The 19,623-nt window shown below is 44.4% G+C and overlaps 1 protein-coding gene across 1 annotated transcript in view; it reads left to right on the top strand.

The window, feature by feature from the left end:
- LOC138283339 (somatolactin-like) overlaps positions 1-7,433 on the top strand; it is a 31,971-nt gene extending 24,538 nt beyond the window's left edge. Inside the window, exon 5 of the mRNA XM_069221335.1 lies at positions 6,700-7,433. Within this exon, the coding sequence (XP_069077436.1) occupies positions 6,700-6,933 (234 nt within the window). The 3' untranslated portion in view covers positions 6,934-7,433. The remainder of the gene's footprint in view (positions 1-6,699) is intronic.
- The last annotated feature ends 12,190 nt before the right edge of the window (positions 7,434-19,623 follow it).

Here is a 19,623-nt window from a genome sequence, read left to right as displayed (position 1 = left end):
ATATATATATATATATATATATATTTTGTGAACAAGAATCTCACCGCACTCCACGAGGTTCAAATTGACATGTTTTATTGCAGGCAACAGCCACCTACGCGTTTTGACTCTCAAGGAGTCTTGATCTGCGTAAATGAGTCCCTCTTTTCTTTAAATACTTGCAATAAAACATGTCAATTTGAACCTCGTGGAGTGCGGCGAGATTCTTGTTCACAAAATATTTTCAAGGTTGGTCTCCTCCGTCACCGAGCACCGGCAGTGGAGTGCGCCGTACAACAATCTTTTGACCAATTTGTGTTGCATATATATATATCTATATATAGATATATATTAATTTATATATAGATATATATATATATAGATAGATATTACTTTTATATATATATATATGTGTGGTTTCCCTGGGGGGGCCAATTGTGGCTCCCGGAAAACAACACATGAAAGAAAAAAAAATGTGTGTGTATATATATATATATATATATATATATATATATATATATATATATATATATATACACATATATATATAGAGAGAGAGAGAAAGCAAGACACTAACTCTCTACCTAACTTTTTTTTTTCATACATGTGTGCTTTCCCTTGGCAAAGCACTCACGTATAAAAAAAAAAATGGCCCCAAAGAGGGTCAGCCTAAGGGCTGACCCCCAACATTTTCTCTTTTTTTTTTTTTTTTTATTGAATCGGGCCCCCCCCCCCCAGGGAAAACTAGATTCTTTTTTTATCCCCTAGGGAACAGCCTGTGTTCGGAGGGCCGACCCCGCTATTTTGTTTTTTATTATTTTTAATTTTGTATTTTTATTTTTATCTGAGGGGGCACGATCGCCCCCCAAAGCAACCCAAAACAGTTATTTTTTTAAAATAGTGCCCCCACGGGGGGTGGCCCATTTACAAGGGGGGCAACCCCCCCAAACAAGATCCCTTCGTGTCTAGGGGCGTTTCCTGCCCATGGATCGCAGCCGTGCTGCGATCCATGGTCAGGAAACGGTGTCAGGGAGGCATCGATGGAAAGGGGAGAGTCTCCCCTTTCCATCGATGCCTCCCTGGCATCTGGGGAGGCCGTTTTGGCCTTTTTTCCCCCACCGGAGTAGGAAGAGGACGCTTACCTGCTCCTCTTCTGCCCCGGTGGGGAAAAATGTAACGTCAGCCCACCTCACAAAAGGGGGGGAGGGTGTGGGGGGAGACGTGGAAGTTGTTCCGCGTCTCCTACGGTAAAAAAAAAAAAAAATAGTCCTCCGGTGCATTTCACCAGAGGATTTTTAACCCCCTCCCTGGTGACGGCCACTGGTTGTGACCCGCACCAGGGAGGTAGTGCGGGTGGCTGACACCCACACTTATCGGGTTAAGTATGCCAAATGTGGATAAATCACAACATTCAAAGTGCTATTGGTTAAAAACCAAGGTCTGGTTGAAGGTGTCTCTCATTGTGTTACTAGGCCACTATGGTTCTTCATCTGAGCATTTTTAAGGTATTCTTCAAGTTGCACCTTCTAATAAAAGTGCTGCGGTCTAATACATTCCAAAAGCAGTTGGAGCCAGCACTAATCTAAGGGCAAACATGAGTTGGAAGACGGCAGTAGCAAAAGGAAGTTAATAATTTCAGTTATAGGTTTCATAGAAATCCCCTTTTCTGTTGAAACCCAAAATGTATTTAAAAAAATAACCTAACTAATCACATTTTTGGTCCTATCTATCTATCTATCTATCTATCTATCTATCTATCTATCTATCTATCTATCTATCTATCTATCTATCTATCTATCTATCTATCTATCTATCTACTGGTGCTCTTTCCTGAGGTCCAGGAAGGAGGAAGATGTTTTCAGGTGGCTGACTGGGAGGCTGTTCTAGGCTTTAGCTGCAAATGCTGCAACAGATGATGGAGGTGTGTGTGATGGAGAGTGCTGCAGAGGGGAGGTGTCTGGAGGGTCTTTGCAAGTTTATTTGGTGGTTAAGGCAAGTGGGTCCTACGCTGTGCAGGGCCTTGTATGCATAGGGCAGGATCTTGAATTGGCAACATTTGTGTACAGAGAGTCAGTGGAGGTTCCTTAGATAGGGGGAGGTATGAGTCCCTCTTGGGAGGCCCAGGATGAGTCTGGCTTCTAAGTTCGTAATGACTTGGAGTTGTTTCATAAGGTGTGATGAGATTCCTGCATATAGTGCGTTGCCGTAATCTGGCAGCTTTGATGAGGTCCTGTGTGACTGCTACTCTAGTGGTGAACGGAAGCCACTTGAAGATCTTCAGAAGCATTGGAAGTGTGGGGAAACAGGTGGAGGAAACTGCGTTGATCTGTTTCTCCTTCTTGAGTTTGTTGTCAATGATGGTTCCCAGGTTCCTGGCTTGTGGGATGTTCCTAAGTCGGCGGGCCACCAGGAGTCATCCCAGGGAGAGGCAGAGTATCTGTAAAGCAGGACTTCCGTTTTGTCAGTGTTGAATTTGAGGCAGTTGTTCTTCAACCAGTTGGCGATGGTGTTCATGCAGAGGTGGAAGTTGGTCTTTGTAGTGGATGGGTCTTTTGGAAAGCGAGAGGATGAGATGAGTGTTGTTTGCATAGGAGATTATTTTTAGTCCTTGGTTCCTGATGATGCTGACCAAGAGGGTCATGTAGGCATTGAAGAGAGCGAGGATGAGGGAAGAGCCCTGGGGTACATTACATACAGTATAATTAGGCTTTGAGGTGAAAGGGGGAAGAACTCTCTGGGTTCTCCCGGAAAGAAAGAAAGCGACCCACTTCAGGGCATTGCCTCTGATGCAGTGTCTTGATCAGTGTATGATTGGTAACTGTGTTGAAAGCTGCAGAGGTCGAGTAGTATGAGTGCTTCTCCCTAGTCCAGAGAACTGATTTCATCAGTGGCGTTAATCAGTGCCGATTGATGCTATGGTTGGAATGGAATGTGAATTGGAAGGTGTCCAGAAGTTTGTGGTCTTCTAGGTAAGCGGTGAACTGTTGGTTTATGGCTTTCTCAATGACTTTAGCTTGGAAGGGAAGCAGGGAGATTGGACTGTAGTTTTTGAGATCACTGGGGTCAGCAGAGGGTTTTTTGAGGAGGGGTATTACTGGCATGTTTCCATTCTTCGGGGTATGTGGCTGCTGTAATGGAGATGTTGAGGCTGTCCGTGAGTTTAATGGCGTTGCTCCCTAGGTTAAACATGTGGTTCGGGTAAGGGTCTGTGGGGGATCCTGACTGGATGTATCTCATGATGTTGATTGTGGATTCAGTGTTGAGTTGTTTCCAGTTGTGGAGAGTGGCATTGTTCGAAGGGTTGGTAGAGCTGAGAAGGTTAATGATGTCAGCGGCAGTTGGCTGCAGTGCAAAGGTTTTGTATACGGTGGAAAGTTTGCCATGAAAGTATTCGATAAGGAAGCCGCATAAATCGTGGGATGGGGAAGCACTGTTTTATGTTCCTGGTGGGTTGGAGAATTTCTGGAGACTCCTATAGAGTTCCTTTTTCATTTGGAGCTGTTTTGGATTCTGATGAGTAAGTTTAGCTTCTATTAGGTGGTTGTGGTGTTGGTTGAGTGAGTTTTTGCTAGCGATTCTGTCACTGGGAGATTTGGTGGTGCACCAAAGTCTCTCAAGTTGCTTGCACTCAAGCTTCTTGGATCTGGGTTCTGATATGTGCCATTTTGCTTGTTTGGTGGGGCTGTTGGGTTTGATAGTTTTACAAGGTGCTACTCTGTCTGAGATCCAAGTGTTTTTGATGGCAGTATTAATGTCCGATGAAGTATCTGGGGGAGGGCAGTTGAGGGTGTCTGACCACTGGCTCTCTGAAAACTTGCTCCAACTCTGCTGGGAGGTCCAGGGGGTCTAGTGTGGTGTCTGGGAGCAGTGGAGCAGGTGAAATGGATGATGGAGTGGTCCGACCAGGTGATTTCTGTGGTGTGACTGAAACTGATATTGTTCCTGGAGGTAAATATGGCATAGAGCATGTGCCCTCCGGTGTGCATGGCACTCGTGACTATTTGATTGAGGCCAATGACATTCATGCTGTCAAGGAGGTTTTCGGTGTTTGTGTCATTGTAGTCTTCTAGGTGGAAATTGAAGTCTCCTAGTGTTAGGTATTGATGGCAAGAATGGGGGAGTCCTGGGATTATGTTTCAGAAGCTGTGTTGGGGGCCTGGGGCACTGAAAGGGAGAGTGCCTTTGAGGGTGATGTTGGCATCTATGCAGAGCTGGAAATTGAGGTGTTCCATGAGCTGTGCATCATAGACCTTTGTGGCGCTGCAGTGGTGAGTACCTTTGCATATGAAGGGGATACTGCCTCCAGGTTTTTTGGGGCAGTCAAGGTGGATGATCTTGTGACTGTTCAGTGTGGCTGCAGCAATGTCAGGTGTGGAAGTGGCATTAAGCCACGTCTCGATGAGGAAGGCAATGTCGGGATCAAGGGAAGTGATGGTGTCCCATACCTCGTTTAGTGCTTGCAGAGGAATCGGACGTTGAGCAGGATACATTGCAGTAGACGATGCTCTTGTTTGGATGGGGAGTTGGCCGTGCTGTTGGGCGAAGGCAGGTGGGTGTAGTAGGTGAAGTGGCAGCAGCGGCAAGCAAAAGGACCTGTGGTGGATCTAGGCGAGATGCGGCAGCAGTCAACGCTGGGATGTTGGGTGTTGAGGGCAGTGAGTTCCATTCTTGACTAGGGGTGTATGGTGGTAGATCCAGGGTTCCTGGTGCAGGGTGCAATCCAGGCATGGACAGGCGAAGACGGACTTGCCTTTGGCATGCCTTTGGTGCACCAGCAGCATGCCTGCTGTGCACAGCTGTGCAGCAGTCTCCATAAGTAGTCCTGGGTGGTGGGAGGGGCCGTCAGGGTGGTGGGAGACTCGAAGGCGAAAAGCTGCAGATGTCAGTAGAAATGTCAGGTATGGGCAGGAGTGGTCGGGAATAAGTCACCTGCAAACAAGCACTAAAAACAAAAGCCCCAAAAGCACTAAAAAGGAATGGCTAAATACCAAAGAACTTTACAGACCTAATTAATAATTTTAACAGTAAGTGTTACCAAAAGACCAAATGCAAAATATTCATTAACCAGAGGAGGAGGTCGAACAGCGGTCTCGAACCAGAGGCCTGCACTGTTGGAGTGCGGGACTTGACACGTGGAGTTGGCATTGGGAGAGCAGCGCACAGACTAGAAGGTTAGGGCTATTATCTATTTATCTATACACACACACACACACACACACACACACATATATGGCTTTGGCACTCCGAGCTATGCTTTAAATTAATTTATTGAGAAAAGCACACCAAGAAAACGTTCTTCGGCCCTCCAGGGACCTACCTGGAAGACTAGAATGTCAGAGGAACAATTACTTAGTAAAATGTGCTGCTTTAGAGGAGTTGCCTCCGGAATGACAGAAGGAGACAGAAAATTAGCATTTAGTATGTAGCAAATCCACACAGAACTTGTACGTGGTGGAGAAACTAATGCAGGTGTGCAGGTCCCACTTCTGTAGGGGCATGGTTAATACTGAGAAAACTCTTCCTGAAGCTCTCCTCCTCCCTGCCCCTACTGCATCATGACACTAGATGTATCAGTCGTAACCTAGGATAAGGAAGGCACAATCATTAATCAATAGGGAAAGTGTAGAGTTTCTGTCTGTGCTAGCTTCTGCAGTGATCACAAAAGGGGATTCACAATATTGTCCCCATTCTCATATAGACCATTAATTATCTCCTTCCCAACCCATAACCCTACCTTTGCAGTCATTTTCAAAACCAGAGGCAAATAAATAAGGAAAATATTAATGAATACCAATACACTGCCATTGCAGTACCTTGTCAAGTGACCTCTATGCACTACAATGGAGCTGCTACCTTAACAAACAAAGACAGCTACTGGCCATTGAAATGATGAGCTGACATAAAGAGGATGTTCAACAACAGATCGTAGCCAAATACCTACTCTCAACATTTCTGTTTTCTGGGTCTGATTTGAGTTTTTGCAGATAATTAAGCTGTCTCTCTTCACTACTCCACTGTTCATCTACCCTTTATGCTTCTCTAAGCTATGCAGGCCTCTTCTGCAGGAGACTTTCCTTAGTCGCTTTCTATCCCTTTATGCTTAATTTCTGCTTCCTATGCCTTGCTTCCAATCTTTCAAGTGAGGCCTCCAGTTTTCCATTTTCACTTAGTTTCAACATAATGTTTCTAATTTGAATTTTTTTTTTAATTTTTTTTAAAAGGAACAATTCAAAAGGACCTTCTATGATGCCAGTCGGAACTGTCAGACTAGTATATGTGCAATTGACAACATTGGAAGTCCAGTGTAGAGGAGTGTGTTAAGACACAATACCATTAAATCTCGAAGGCCCACTTATAACCTTGCCTGACTTTTGAATCCCGTTTGCTTGCCTCACTGTGCTTTTTCACTTGACCTCCATTAATCTCCTTTTACCTCGTCATGCTTTCTCATAGGTCCTTATACTTCGCAAACCTCTTTCCTTTGGCATTAATACTTGACGAAATATTCACATGATCATCATGTGTCGCAAACAGCATTTATTTCTCTCAAACAAATCTCTCTCACTTATATTGATATCATCACTGATATAGCGTTGTTGTCTATCAAGTCCTTTTCATGTATGATTCTGCTATGTATCTTAATTATGTAAACGGATTATTTTCCAAATCGAAAGATAATTACTATGCTTAGCATGTCCTCTCTGTTCTCTCATCTCTCAGATGGCGGACGGTGCTCCCTTCACAGCAGAACTCGAACAACCTCCAAACCACCTAAGTTTTGGGCTACGGACAGTCAACTCTGCTCAGCAAAACTACATGGTCTTGGACTGTTTTCGGAAGGACGCCCATAAGATTGAGACATTTTTGAAGTTGCTGAGGTGCAGATGGATGGGCACGCCGGGCTGCTATCAGCCTGAAGCAGCCCTATCGATAAGCGACTCTCTCCTAGCCTAATGCATCCAGTGCTTAATTTGTAAATAAAAACGTGCCGGTGACCAAAGCCCTCCTCTTATACACGCGGCTGCTGCAATTAAATGTGCAAACATGGAATACTGAGGCAGCCTAATCCTGAAGCCATCTCGGGCCTCTTCAATCCATTTAAAACCACTCCCTGCCCATTAGGCTCACTCTTGCCGCTTTCTGGTTTCTCCCAATGTGACGCCTTTTCGTTTTTCACTTCCTTCGTCTTTCCCATATGTGTCTTTTGTTCACAGTAAATGCTTGAGGCAGAAAAATAAAGGCCGGTACTCAAATATATGGAAAACAACAAGCACAAATTAAGCACTAAATTGATTCTTTTTTCTGAATTCACGTGCTCAGTACGACGGCTGAGCTGTTTTTCCAAACTATGTTTAAAGCCATTGTGAAATACAGCATTGCACTGTTCTTCTTTCTGTTAAGTTAGCATCACTTTTCACCTTTTAACAAATATTGTTGACGTGTTGCTATTTCAAATCTACGCCTGATGTGTAAATAAAGTGAATGTCAATCGCATGTTCTTGTTTTTCTAATTATAGGTGGAAACATTGCTGTTTTCCAGATGTGAGGTTTCCAAACCCTACTTTTTAGATATCTAAGGATTTACTTAACCAGTCCCGTGCATGACTGACAAGTTTGAATACTGAGCTCAGTGTTATGGAGACTATTGATGAAATAACCTTACCAGCTGCAACATAGACGAAAGCTAAGCATATAAGTTGTGCACAATGCAAATTCATGATTGGATTCCAATGGGGTTGTGTCTGCAGTGAATTTTGTAACAGATAATGCATAGAGAACCACAACGGATTTTACAAACACCTTAGTAAAACTCCATGTAGCATCACATGCAAACCCTGCCAAGCTTACGAAAAGCACTCACCCAAAGGTTGTTTTTATTTCACAAACGTTCGGGGAAAACAGAAATGAAATCAAGCAACCTACCTCTTGAATAATAATGTGTTCAATTACCGTACAGGGACAATCACTTACATAGGCCTAGGTGATGTTTCATTTTCATTTGTTGATAAAGTTTGATTCCAGAATATTTCTGTCAGAATATCCTCTGACATAAATCTTGTTTCCTAAGTATTTTTTACAAATATATGACATAATTGAAGTTAATATTATGTTCTGCTTTGCTTCAAACTAAGAGGGAAGGAGGCTAAAGAATGCAGCATACTTAGTCTGAGAAAGGACTATATTAAGGCACTTCCCAGGGTTCAAACATAAGTACACAAAAATATTAACGTGAGCACTTAATTTGAATGCAGCAAGACATGTGCAGCTACTAAAATAATCACATTAGTTGAATAATAATCAAAAAGAATGCAATATATCAACAATGGATATGTATGCAATATATATATATATATATATATATATAATAGAGTATATTATAGATACTTATGCGTGCACACAGTAAAGCTAGATAATTAAGAATTAAAAATGCATCACCAAAGGGATCGAATCCAACATCATCCTTGTATTTGCCAACAACAAGCTGTGGAACTCTGGACAGCTGAGACAGGAGGAATTTCCCCAGTGGGACTCTGATTTTCCTGAGCAATGCGTCAACCCTCAGAAATGAGTTACTTCTGCCTCAGCGCCAAGCTTTCACACCTTATAAACTTCAAACAAAATTAAGAGGAAGGTTCTAGTAAGCCCCCTCCCTTTGAGTAAGTCGTGAAATTCAAGCGCTGGCTGTACTTGGTCAGTGTTGAAAAGTACGCAAAGGACTGGCCAGATCCCAGGGTGTATTTCCAAGACAGAGCCATACTCTTCTCTGCTGTAAACATTCTCATCCTTGTACACTCTTATTAACATTGCATCCCCCATGTTATGTTCCATTCCCTGGTGAAAAAAGTGAAAACACGTTAAAAAGCTGTGCGTGGAAAAATACCTGCACCACTGATGTGACTGTATTTGAAGCTAAACTGAGCACAAAATGGAGTCAGTGGTCAAGATGGAATTGGTGGTTAAATACAGATAGCATAACACTCCACCCCAGTGACTCTAACATATTGGTCTAAAAGTAACCCTTTTAGGTTTAAACATTGTAAGTAGATTAGGTATTGTTGGACCTGGCTTTTTTGACAGGGTCATCCCCAAACTTTTTGCCTCCTTCCTCCTATTTTGTCTGACCTGTTGTTGTTGGCTTTTGAACTCTGGGCACTTTACCACTGCTAACCAGTGCTAAAGTGCATATGCTCTCTGTGTAAATTGTACTGTTGATTGGTTTATCCATGAATGGCTATTTGATTTACTTGTAAGACCCTAGTAGAGTGCACTATATGTGCCTAGGGCCTGTAGATTAAATGCTACTAGTGGGCCTGCAGCACTGGTTGTGCCACCCACTTAAGTAACCCCTTAACCTTGTCTCAGGCCTGCCATTGTAAGGACATGTACCTGTGTAGTTTATATGTCCTGGTAGTGTAAAACTCCTAAATTTGTTTTTACACTACTGTGAAGCCTGCTCCCTTCATAGGCTAACATTGGGGCTGCCCTCATACATTGTTGAAGTGGCAGCTGCTGATCTGAAAGGAGTAGGAAGGTCATATTTAGTATGGCCAGAATGGTAATACAAAATCCTGCTGACTGGTGAAGTCGGATTTAATATTACTATTCTAGAAATGCCACTTTAGAAAGTGAGCATTTCTTTGCACTTAAATCTTTCTGTGCCTTACAATCCACGTCTGGGTAGGATTAGTTGAGAGCTCCTTGTGCATTCACTCAGACACACCTCAAACACAGGGTACTCAGCCTCACTTGTATACATCTGCATTTTGAATGGGTCTTCCTGGGCTGGGAGGGTGGAGGGCCTGCCCTCACACAAAGGACTGCCACACCCCCTACTGGGACCCTGGCAGACAGGATTGAACTGAAAGGGGACCTGGTGCACTTCTATGCCACTCTTTGAAGTCACCCCCACTTCAAAGGCACAATTTAGTATAAAACAGGGCCTCTGCCCTACCTCCTCAGACACTTGCTGGAGAAGAAACCTGAACCAGAACCTGCATCCTGCCAAGAAGAACTGCCTGGCTGCTCAAAGGACTCACCTGTCTGCTTTCTACAAAGGACTGCTGCCCTGCTGTTGGCCTGCTGCCTTGCTGAACTCTTGTCTGGCTGCAAAAGTGCTCTCCAAGGGCTTGGATAGAGCTTTCCTCCTGTTCCCTGAAGTCTCAGGACCAAAAAGACTCTTTTTCAACTGGACGCTGTGTGCGCTGAAAAATTCGACGCACAGCTTGCTCCGCGGTGCGACCGGAACTTTGACGCACGGCCTCGCATGGACAACGCCACCCGACTTCCAGAGACGATATCGTCGCGACGCCTGCCTGAGAAAGAAAATTCCACGCACAGCCTCCCAAACGACACGTAGCTGGATAACAAGCAAAGAAATCCACGCACAGACCCTGGGACATCTGGTAATCCCGTGATCTATAGAAGGAGACGGTCCGCGTGCCGGAAAAAGACGCAAGTTTTCCCTGATTGAAAAATAACAACGCAAGTCCGTGTGTGAAGGGGAGAAACCGACACACACACACCATTTTTCTTCCCGTAGAACGACGCACATCTCCCCGCGTGAAAAATAACGACGCAAGTCTGTGTGTGAAGGGGCGTAACTGAAGCACACACCATTTTTCCACGTATCTCCTCTTCTGCGGCCCTCTGCGGAGATTTTCCACTCCAAACCAGGTACTTTGTGCTTGAAAGAGACCCCTTCCCCTTTGTGAATGACTCTAAAAACATTTTTTCAGAGCAGGCAGTGGTCATATGGACCACTGCCTGCTCTGAAAAAATGAAACAAAAACGTTTCACTTTCTCAAGTGTATTGCAACTCGTTTTCCTTTAGGGAAAACGGGCTGCAATACAAAAAAAAAAAAGCTGCTTTATTAAAAAGCAGTCACAGACATGGTGGTCTGCTGTCTCCAGCAGGCCACCATCCCTGTGAGTGCAGAGAATCGCAAGGGGTCGCAAATTGCGACCCACCTCATTAATATTAATGAGGTGGGTCTTTGCGACCCCCTTGCGATTCGCATATGGTGTCAGGGACACCATCCTGCATATGGGTTTGCGATTCGCAATTTGCAAGTCGCTAACCCATTTCTTGGTACATCTAGCCCTATGAGTATTCCGCTTGAAATATTGCGTAATTGCCCAAAATCGGGTAACCAGTTAAATAACCAGTCCTAACACCCTTTGCCAACATCTTATTTTACTCCTTTCACCAATTCATGTAAAGTGTCAATGTGAGACTGGATAGATTTAGAGTGGCCTGATAGGTTAAAGCAGCACATGCCCTCAAATTCTGAGCAGTCATGATCGTGCTTTAACAGCAAAAAGTCAGTGGCAGCCCTGTTTTGCAATGCAGCTTTTCTAGTACCTCGTATATCTATCAATAACTTGGCTAAAGCGATGGTGGTATGATTGATGTTCTTAACTATTATACATGCTAACTTCTTAATAACTCAAGTATTATAAACAGCTAATCCTGGCACTCCTACTATAGAAATGCTTAAACTCACATATTCTGATTTAGATAATAACTGAATTTCAATGTCACAATCTTCACTTAATTGAACTGTTTCCCTTGGATTGCAAGTATGTACAGAGTGAAGTAAAAACATCATGAGTCCTAATCCTGTAAAAGCACACAGTCCACCAGTTATATTGGCAGGAATATATATACATATGTGGTACTTCCTCAAGAGAATAACTACCCCACTGGTAGTTTGACACACTTGATGTGGCTAGCAGCAGTCACAATATATTGACAAGACATGCTATTGTCCATATTCTTACAAAGTTTATCATTTCTATGCTAGCACAGTACTTGTTGCTCCCACGGGATCTCTTGAGGAGCACATTTTCCGATTTTGTAAGTTAAAGCAAACATCACCGGTAGTAATATTGTAAGTAATCACATGGGTTTGGTTATCCCATTTCTTATCCATTACCTCTTAGTAAAACCTGCAATATTCTTATGGGGAAAAGTGTGACAACATGTCACTCCTTTGAACTGCTCCATCTTTGTTGGTGGCATTGAAGATTTGCAGCAAAACACTGGCAGGAGTTATTATAGCAACCACAAAGGTGGAGATAACATCAACAGTACTTTGCATGTTGTTCATGCAGAAGTCCGATCTGTTAAGCATGACTCATGCCAGATGAGTGCAAGCATTTTCAATGAAGTGCAGTAAAGGTGTCAATCGGCATGGTTGGTGAATCATTTCAGAGCTGGGGGCTTTTGGTCCCTCCCGACTCCACATGCACACACCGCAGGGAGACCACATAGAACAGCTAGCACAAAGACACCTTTTAGTATGATCTGTAAAAGAGACAAGTATGATCATTCTCGCAAATAACATTTATCCACTGGTATGTCTTCCCACTTTTCTTTTCGTGGTTTCATGACTAACAGGACATTGTCTTTGCCCTTTGCTATGATTTCTGCTGGTTCAGGAGGATGATTTGGGGATTCTACCCATACTTTAGCACCAAGGTTTTTGTCAGTTGAGCCAAAACCCTCCCTCCCCACGCACTGTAAGAAGGGCTGCAGCAGTCCCCTTTTCACTATTCCTCCGTACGCTGGGATAATTACTGGTCATGCAATTCTATCTCCAGGTTGTATTATCAAGTCAGTGTTTCCACTATTCAATGAGAATAGTTTTTATTTCTCCTTGGTAGTCTGCATTGATCACTCCCCTGAAGACCTGAATACTTTGAGTACCAACCCAGATCTGGGAGCAATCAATCCAAAATGCTCCGGGGGAATTGGTATTCCAACACCTGCTTCAAGAAGGGGCATGTCTCTTGGTTTCATTATGTTTGTTTTAAACCATATAGAGCAAGACCTGCTGATTCTGGTGTGGCTCTGTAAGGAGCTAAGGCCTCCGGTTTTATTCCCCAATACACTATGGTGTTGGTCACTACATGGGGTTGTATCTGTAATGGAGTCAACATTCGCATTACGGGAGTCTCTGCATTTGTCAATGGTCTGTTTTTCAAAATTTGGAGGGCTTCATTTAAATGCTCTCTCCAGTTTCTCAAAGTTCCTTCTGATAGTTTTCACAATTGGGCTTTCAGCAAGCCGTTCATTCTCTCAATCAATCATGCAGCTTGTGGATTATATGAACTATGATAAATTGATTCACTATTGTGCTGTGAGTAATAATCTTGTACCAATTTTCCTTTCAAATGTGACCAGGTGTCACTCTGGACTTAGAGTGCGACTACGTAATAAAACATTAACAAGTCCAGAGTTCTAATGGCATTATACTGAGGGGCACGTTTGCAAGAAACGGCAATCAGGTATCCAGAATAAGTGTCCACTACTGTGCAAGCATATTGACACTTGCGACTAGTCGATAGTGGCCCAATGTAATCCATTTGCCATATCTGCTCCAGCAGCTTTCCTCCCATCAACTGACCTTTGACCGTTTGCCGGACAGATCTCTGTTGTGTGTGTTAACAAATAGGACACTGCATGATCACAGTTTTTATCAGATCTAGGGGCATGTGAATCTCTCTAATTTCTGCCCACCTGTTAGTGGCCTTCTCTCCCAAATGCCCACATTTTTGGTGTGCCCACTTAGCAAAATCCCCGCAAAGTCTGAATCCTGTGTTGCCACTTCTGCCTCTGAGATTTTGGCTTTGTCATCTGGAAGAGAATTAACCCCTTCGCTGCCAGGCCTTTTCCCCCTCCGTTGCGAGGCCTTTTTTTGCCTATTTGGAATAGTTCTCGCTTAGGCCCTCATAACTTTTTTTCCACACAAGCTACCCACGCCAAATTTGCGTCCTTTTTTTCCAACATCCTAGGGATTCTAGAGGTACCCAGACATTGTGGGTTCCCCTGAAGGAGGCCAAGAAATTAGCCAAAATACAATGAAAATGTAGTTGTTTTTTTTTTAAATTGGAAAAAGGGGCTGCAGAAGAAGGCTTGTGGTATTTCCCCTGAAAATGGCATCATCAAAGGGTTTGCTGTGCTAAAATCACCAGCTTCCCAGCTTTCAGGAACAGGCAGACTTGAATCAGAAAACCACATTTTTTAACACAATTTTAGCATTTTACTGGGACATACCCCATTTTTACAATATTTGTGCTTTCAGCCTCCTTCCAGTCAGTGACAGAAATGGGTGTGAAACCAAAGCTGGATCCCAGAAACCTAAATATTTCTGAAAAGTAGACAAAATTCTGAATTCAGCAACGGGTAAATTGTGTAGATCCTACAAGGGTTTCCTACAGAAAATAACAACTGATGTTTTTTTTATTGAAATTGAGGTAAAAAAACACAATTTTTCTCTACGTTTTACTCTGTAACTTTTTCCTGCAATGTCAGATTTTTTAAAGCAATATACCGTTACGTCTGCTGGACTCTTCTGGCTGCGGCGATATATGGGGCTTGTAGGTTCATCAAGAACCCTAGGTACCCAGAGCCAATAAATGAGCTGCACCCTGCAGTGGGTTTTCATTCTATACTGGGTATACAGCAATTCATTTGCTGAAATATAAAGAGTGAAAAATAGCTATCAAGAAAACCTTTGCATTTCCAAAATGGGCACAAGATAAGGTGTTGAGGAGCAGTGGTATTTGCACATTTCTGAATTCCGAGGTGCCCATATTAGCATGTGAATTACAGGGCATTTCTCAAATAGATGTCTTTTTTACACACTCTCTTATATTTGGAAGGAAAAAATGTAGAGAAAGACAAGGGGCAATAACACTTGTTTTGCTATTCTATGTTCCCCCAAGTCTCCCGATAAAAATGATACCTCACTTGTGTGGGTAGGCCTAGCGCCCGCGACAGGAAATGCCCCAAAACACAACGTGGACACATCCCATTTTTTTGACAGAAAACAGGTGTTTTTTGCAAACTGCCTACCTGTAGATTTTGGCCTCTATCTCAGCCAGCACCTAGGGAAACCTACCAAACCTGTGCATTTTTGAAAACTAGAGGCCTAGGGGAATCCAAGATGGGGTGACTTGTGGGGCTCTGATCAGGTTCTGTTACCCAGAATCCTTTGCAAACCTCAAAATATGGCTAAAAAAACAAATTTTCCTCACATTTCGGTGACAGAAAGTTCTGGAATCTGAGAGGAGCCACACATTTCCTTCCACCCAGCGTTCCCCCAAGTCTCCCGATAAAAATGATACCTCACTTGTGTGGGTGGGCCAGGTGCCTGCAACAGAATAAGGCCAAAAACTTGTAGAGATAGAGGGGATAGCACAGCAAGTTGATAAGGACATATTCTTCTTTTATACATCTTTAGGCTGACTCTCCTTTGGGGACCCACACAAGTGAAGTGTCATTTTACTTGGGAGACTGAGGGGAATGCTGGGGAGTAGGATTTTTGTGCTGGAGCAGTGATCGTACAAACGAAAGCCAGGAAAATATGCTTTTTTAAGCAAATTTTGAGGTTTGCAGAGGAGTCTGGGTAAGAAAATGTTGATGGATCCACGCAAGCCACACCTCCCTGGACTCCTTGGGATGTCTAGTTTTAAAACATTTCTGGGTTTGGTAGTTTTCCCTAGATGAAGGCCGCACCCAGGACCAAAAACATAGGTGCCACCTCCCCCCCAAACACAGGTAGTTTAGTGATATATCATTTTGATGTGTCCACGTACGTCTGTGATGTGCCAAACACTAAAATTGGGAAAAGAAACGCACTTAGGTTATGTGAAAAAGACCCCTCACCCAACAACCAAGTTGGTGGCATGATTCATTATCGGGGTCCCACCTGAGACACCTAGCGTGTCTCAAGTGTGCTGCGACGCCTAATTACAGCGGTGCAGATTTTGTCCTTTGTACCACACATACTGGTTGGATTTGGCACGAGGGTGAGTGATGGTTCAGTAGATCAAATTTTATTAACAAGAGATTTCATAAAAGTGAAATGCACTGGTAATAACTGAAAGGCCAAAAAAACTGAACCAATGACTCACAACTCGTGAGCTGTAAAGCTGTGACAAAGCATCAACCGCTTTACAGTCCATTCACACACCTTTCATACATGACATGCACAAGACCATTCACACCGCCAGCCACGGGCCCAGCACATTACAACACTCGCATCAACAGACAGCGCCAGTCAAGGGCCCTCACTTTCATACGCCCAGATGCCTGATACAGCAATCACACCAGCTGATGAGTGTGTGGACTGGCGTTTGGCTGGCACTGCTAGCCAAGCGCCACCCCACCCATACTGCCAGCCAAGCGCCACCCCAGGCACACCGCCAGCCAAGCGCCACCCCACCCATACCACCAGCCAAGCGCCACCCCAAGCACACCGCCAGCCAAGCGCCACCTCAAGCACACCGCCAGACAAGCGCCACCCCAAGCACACCACCAGCCAAGCGCCACCCCACGCACACCACTAGCCAAGCGCCACCCCACGCACACCGCCAGCAAAGTGCCACCCCAAGCACACCGCCAGCCACGCGCCACCCCAAGCACACCGCCAGCCAAGCCCCGCCCCATCCATACCACCAGCCAAGTGCCACTCAAAGCACACTACCAGCCAAGCGCCACCCCACGCACACTGCCAGCTAAGCGCCACCCCATGCACACGCCATCCAAGGGCCACCCCACCCATACCGCCAGCCAAGCGCCACCCCAAGCACACCGTCAGCCAAGCGCCACCCCACCCATACCGCCAACCAAGCACCACCCCACGCTCACCGCCAGCCAAGCGCCACCCCACGCACACCACCATCACTTTTTTGTTTATAAACAACAAAGAAACCACTAACTACTTATACAATAAGTGCAAAACTAAAAACACAAAAGCTCTAACTAAATACATGACAGTAATGCCAACCGTGAAACTGAACATATGAAAATATAAAATAGGCAGTTTACGCTCACGGTATTTCCCAAAAGTTTTTCCTTCTGTGGTAACTTCTAAAACAGCCGGGCACACACAGCCCAGGCTTTGAAGGGCATTCGGGGCAGTACATCCGGCTCTCCCTCCGGATTGATCTCCGGGTAGATACTCCAAATTTCTTTGTGGTCAAGTCTTTTTTGGGAGTGGGAGGAATGTGATCTGGAAAGTGGCAATCTTTCAATCTAGCCACTTCCTCCACCACTTCTACTCTAGGAACTGTTGCCCGTTCTACCACAATAAGGCTCTCTATCACTGACTCCTGAAATTTAACAAAAGTCATCCTTGACTCAGGTGAACAATCCTTGAACACAATAAAAGCATTAAAAGTTGCAAAATGAAATAAATGTAGGGTCAACTTTTTATACCACACGTAAGACTTACGAAGAACAGTGTAAGGCTCTGACCTCTGATCTACTCAATCAACACCACCCATGTGCCTATTGTAGTCCAAAATGCACGCAGGTTTGTGCACTTCCGCAACCTGACCCCAAACAGTCACAGGAGAAGTACTCTCATCATGGATGGTAGATAGCATGTACACATCCCTTCTGTCTGAAAATTTCAGAGCTAGCAGCTCATTATTCGGCAAGGCACTGCACTGTCCCCTCTCAAGTTTTTTACACAACTCCTTGAACAACTGCACTCCAGTGTAAAAATTATCTACGTACAAATGGTGACCTTTGTTAAACAGTCGTCTACCAAATTCCCACACAATTTGTTTGCTAACTCCAAAAGTGGCCGGACAACCAGGAGGGTCAATACTGGAATCCCTACCAGTGTAGACACAGAAATTATACACATATCCTGTACTGCTTTCTGACAGCATATACAATTTAATCCCATACTGTGCCCTCTTACTAGGAATGTACTGCTTAAAAACTAAACGCCCCTTGAAAAGGACCAAAGACTCATCCACACTTATCTCTTTGCCTGGAGCATAGACCTCTGAAATCCAATCTACAAAATGATCAAGGACAGGCTTAATCTTAAAAAGACAGTCACAATCAGGGTGATCTTGTGGCAAGGCTGAAGAATTGTCTACAAAATGCAGCATATGAAGAAGAAGCAAATAGCAATTAAGTGTCATAGTTGCAGGAAATATAACCGTTGCCATCAAGGGACTAGTAGACCAATAAGAAGCCAATGACGGCTTCCTGATCAACCCCATCAAAAAAGTCATCTCTTCCAGATATGTGGGAACCCACTGAGTAGCTCTAGGCTGAGGCCTAAGTCTGGCAGCGTTGTCCCTCAAATATTGCTCTGCCTACAAATTAGTCTGCTCCACAATCTCTTCCAAAAATACATCATCCATAAACAAGCGAAAGAAATGGACAGGCAAAAAGTTTTCCGTATTGATTCTACACCCCGGGAGACCAGTAAATGCAGGTAACTGTGGCTGCTCCATGTTTGGGGCAATCCAGGTGTCAGGTCTTCTAATGGAAAACCCTTCGGCCCCAGGCTGCTGCACTCTTGGCACATCAATGTCCTCCTCTACAACAGGCCCTTCATCTGCACTTAGAGTAGCTTCCTCATCAGAAGAATACTCTCGGACAGAAAACTCACTGCCAGAATCTCTCACTTCCTCCTCTGCCTCAGATGCAGAGTCAGTCTCGTAATCATGGTCTGAAGACAACTCAAAGAGCTTGCCAACAACCTGCTGAGCGGTCACTCTGTGGCTAGCCATGATCCTCACTAACAACAAATGTATTGCCAACAACAACTAGCACTAAAATGAGTAATAAACAAAGTGTAGCTTTATCACAAAGAGTTATGTACTAAAAAACTATACCACTCACTTGCCTGAAAAAGCTACTCACCAGCAACTACTCTGCACAGACACAGCAATCACCAATGATTATCCCACTAAAAAGAAAAAAGAAAATTAGACATATGACAGCACAAATATTGTGCTCAAATCTAAGGACAATTTCACACACAATACTACATTTAGTACACCACCTACAAACATGTCATTGATGCATGTCACCAATACTCCTTTGGAGTAAATTGCTTTCACTTACCTAAACATGCAACTATGCAAACCGCAGGACAACTACTGCCAAAACCGCAAGGATCCCAGCAAAGGAAGCAAAAGCTTTGAACTAGAACAAAAAGAAGAAATAAACTGTTATAATCACAGAAACAAATACTTTGCCAGTTGACAAACACCTCACCCCCAAGAACTTAGAAATTGTCCCTGGTGCCTAAGTGGCTTCTGCCCCACTAGGAGGTAGATGGGCCTAAAATAAATAGGCTGATCTGCCTCGAAGGTGGGCAGAAATGGCCATTACTAACGTGCCCACTTTGGGGGGGCGACCCTTGCCAAAGGTGCCGCCGCCCCCCCACACAAAACACACACACAAACACACACAGAAACACACACAGGATCCCTGGTGCCTAAGTGGATTCTGCCCCCCTTGGGGGCAGATGGGCGTAAACAAATTGGCCGATCTGCCCCCAAGGGGGGGGGCGAAATACTGGAAAAATTAGCCCCCAATGGGAGCGACCCTTGCCCAAGGGGTCGCTCCCAAAATATATGCAAAACATTATTTCCCTGGTGTCCAGTGGTTTTTCGGCCCCACCTGGGGGCAGATCGGCCGAAAAACAGCTCTGTGCTCACTTTAGGGGGTGACCCTTGCCAAAGGGGGCAAACGGGGTGCACCCCCAGCACTAAACAAAAAAAGGGGAACCCAAAAAAAAAATCCCTGCCGTATTGGTGGTTTCTGCCCTCCTTGGGGGCAGATGGGCCTACAAAAATAGGCCCATCTGCCCCCAAGGGGGG

The sequence above is a fragment of the Pleurodeles waltl genome, chromosome 3_1 (assembly GCF_031143425.1).
Source record: "Pleurodeles waltl isolate 20211129_DDA chromosome 3_1, aPleWal1.hap1.20221129, whole genome shotgun sequence".
Classification (NCBI taxonomy): Eukaryota; Metazoa; Chordata; class Amphibia; order Caudata; family Salamandridae; genus Pleurodeles; species Pleurodeles waltl.
Note: the sequence above shows the minus strand (reverse complement) of the source record. Positions and strands in the feature narration are given on the sequence as shown.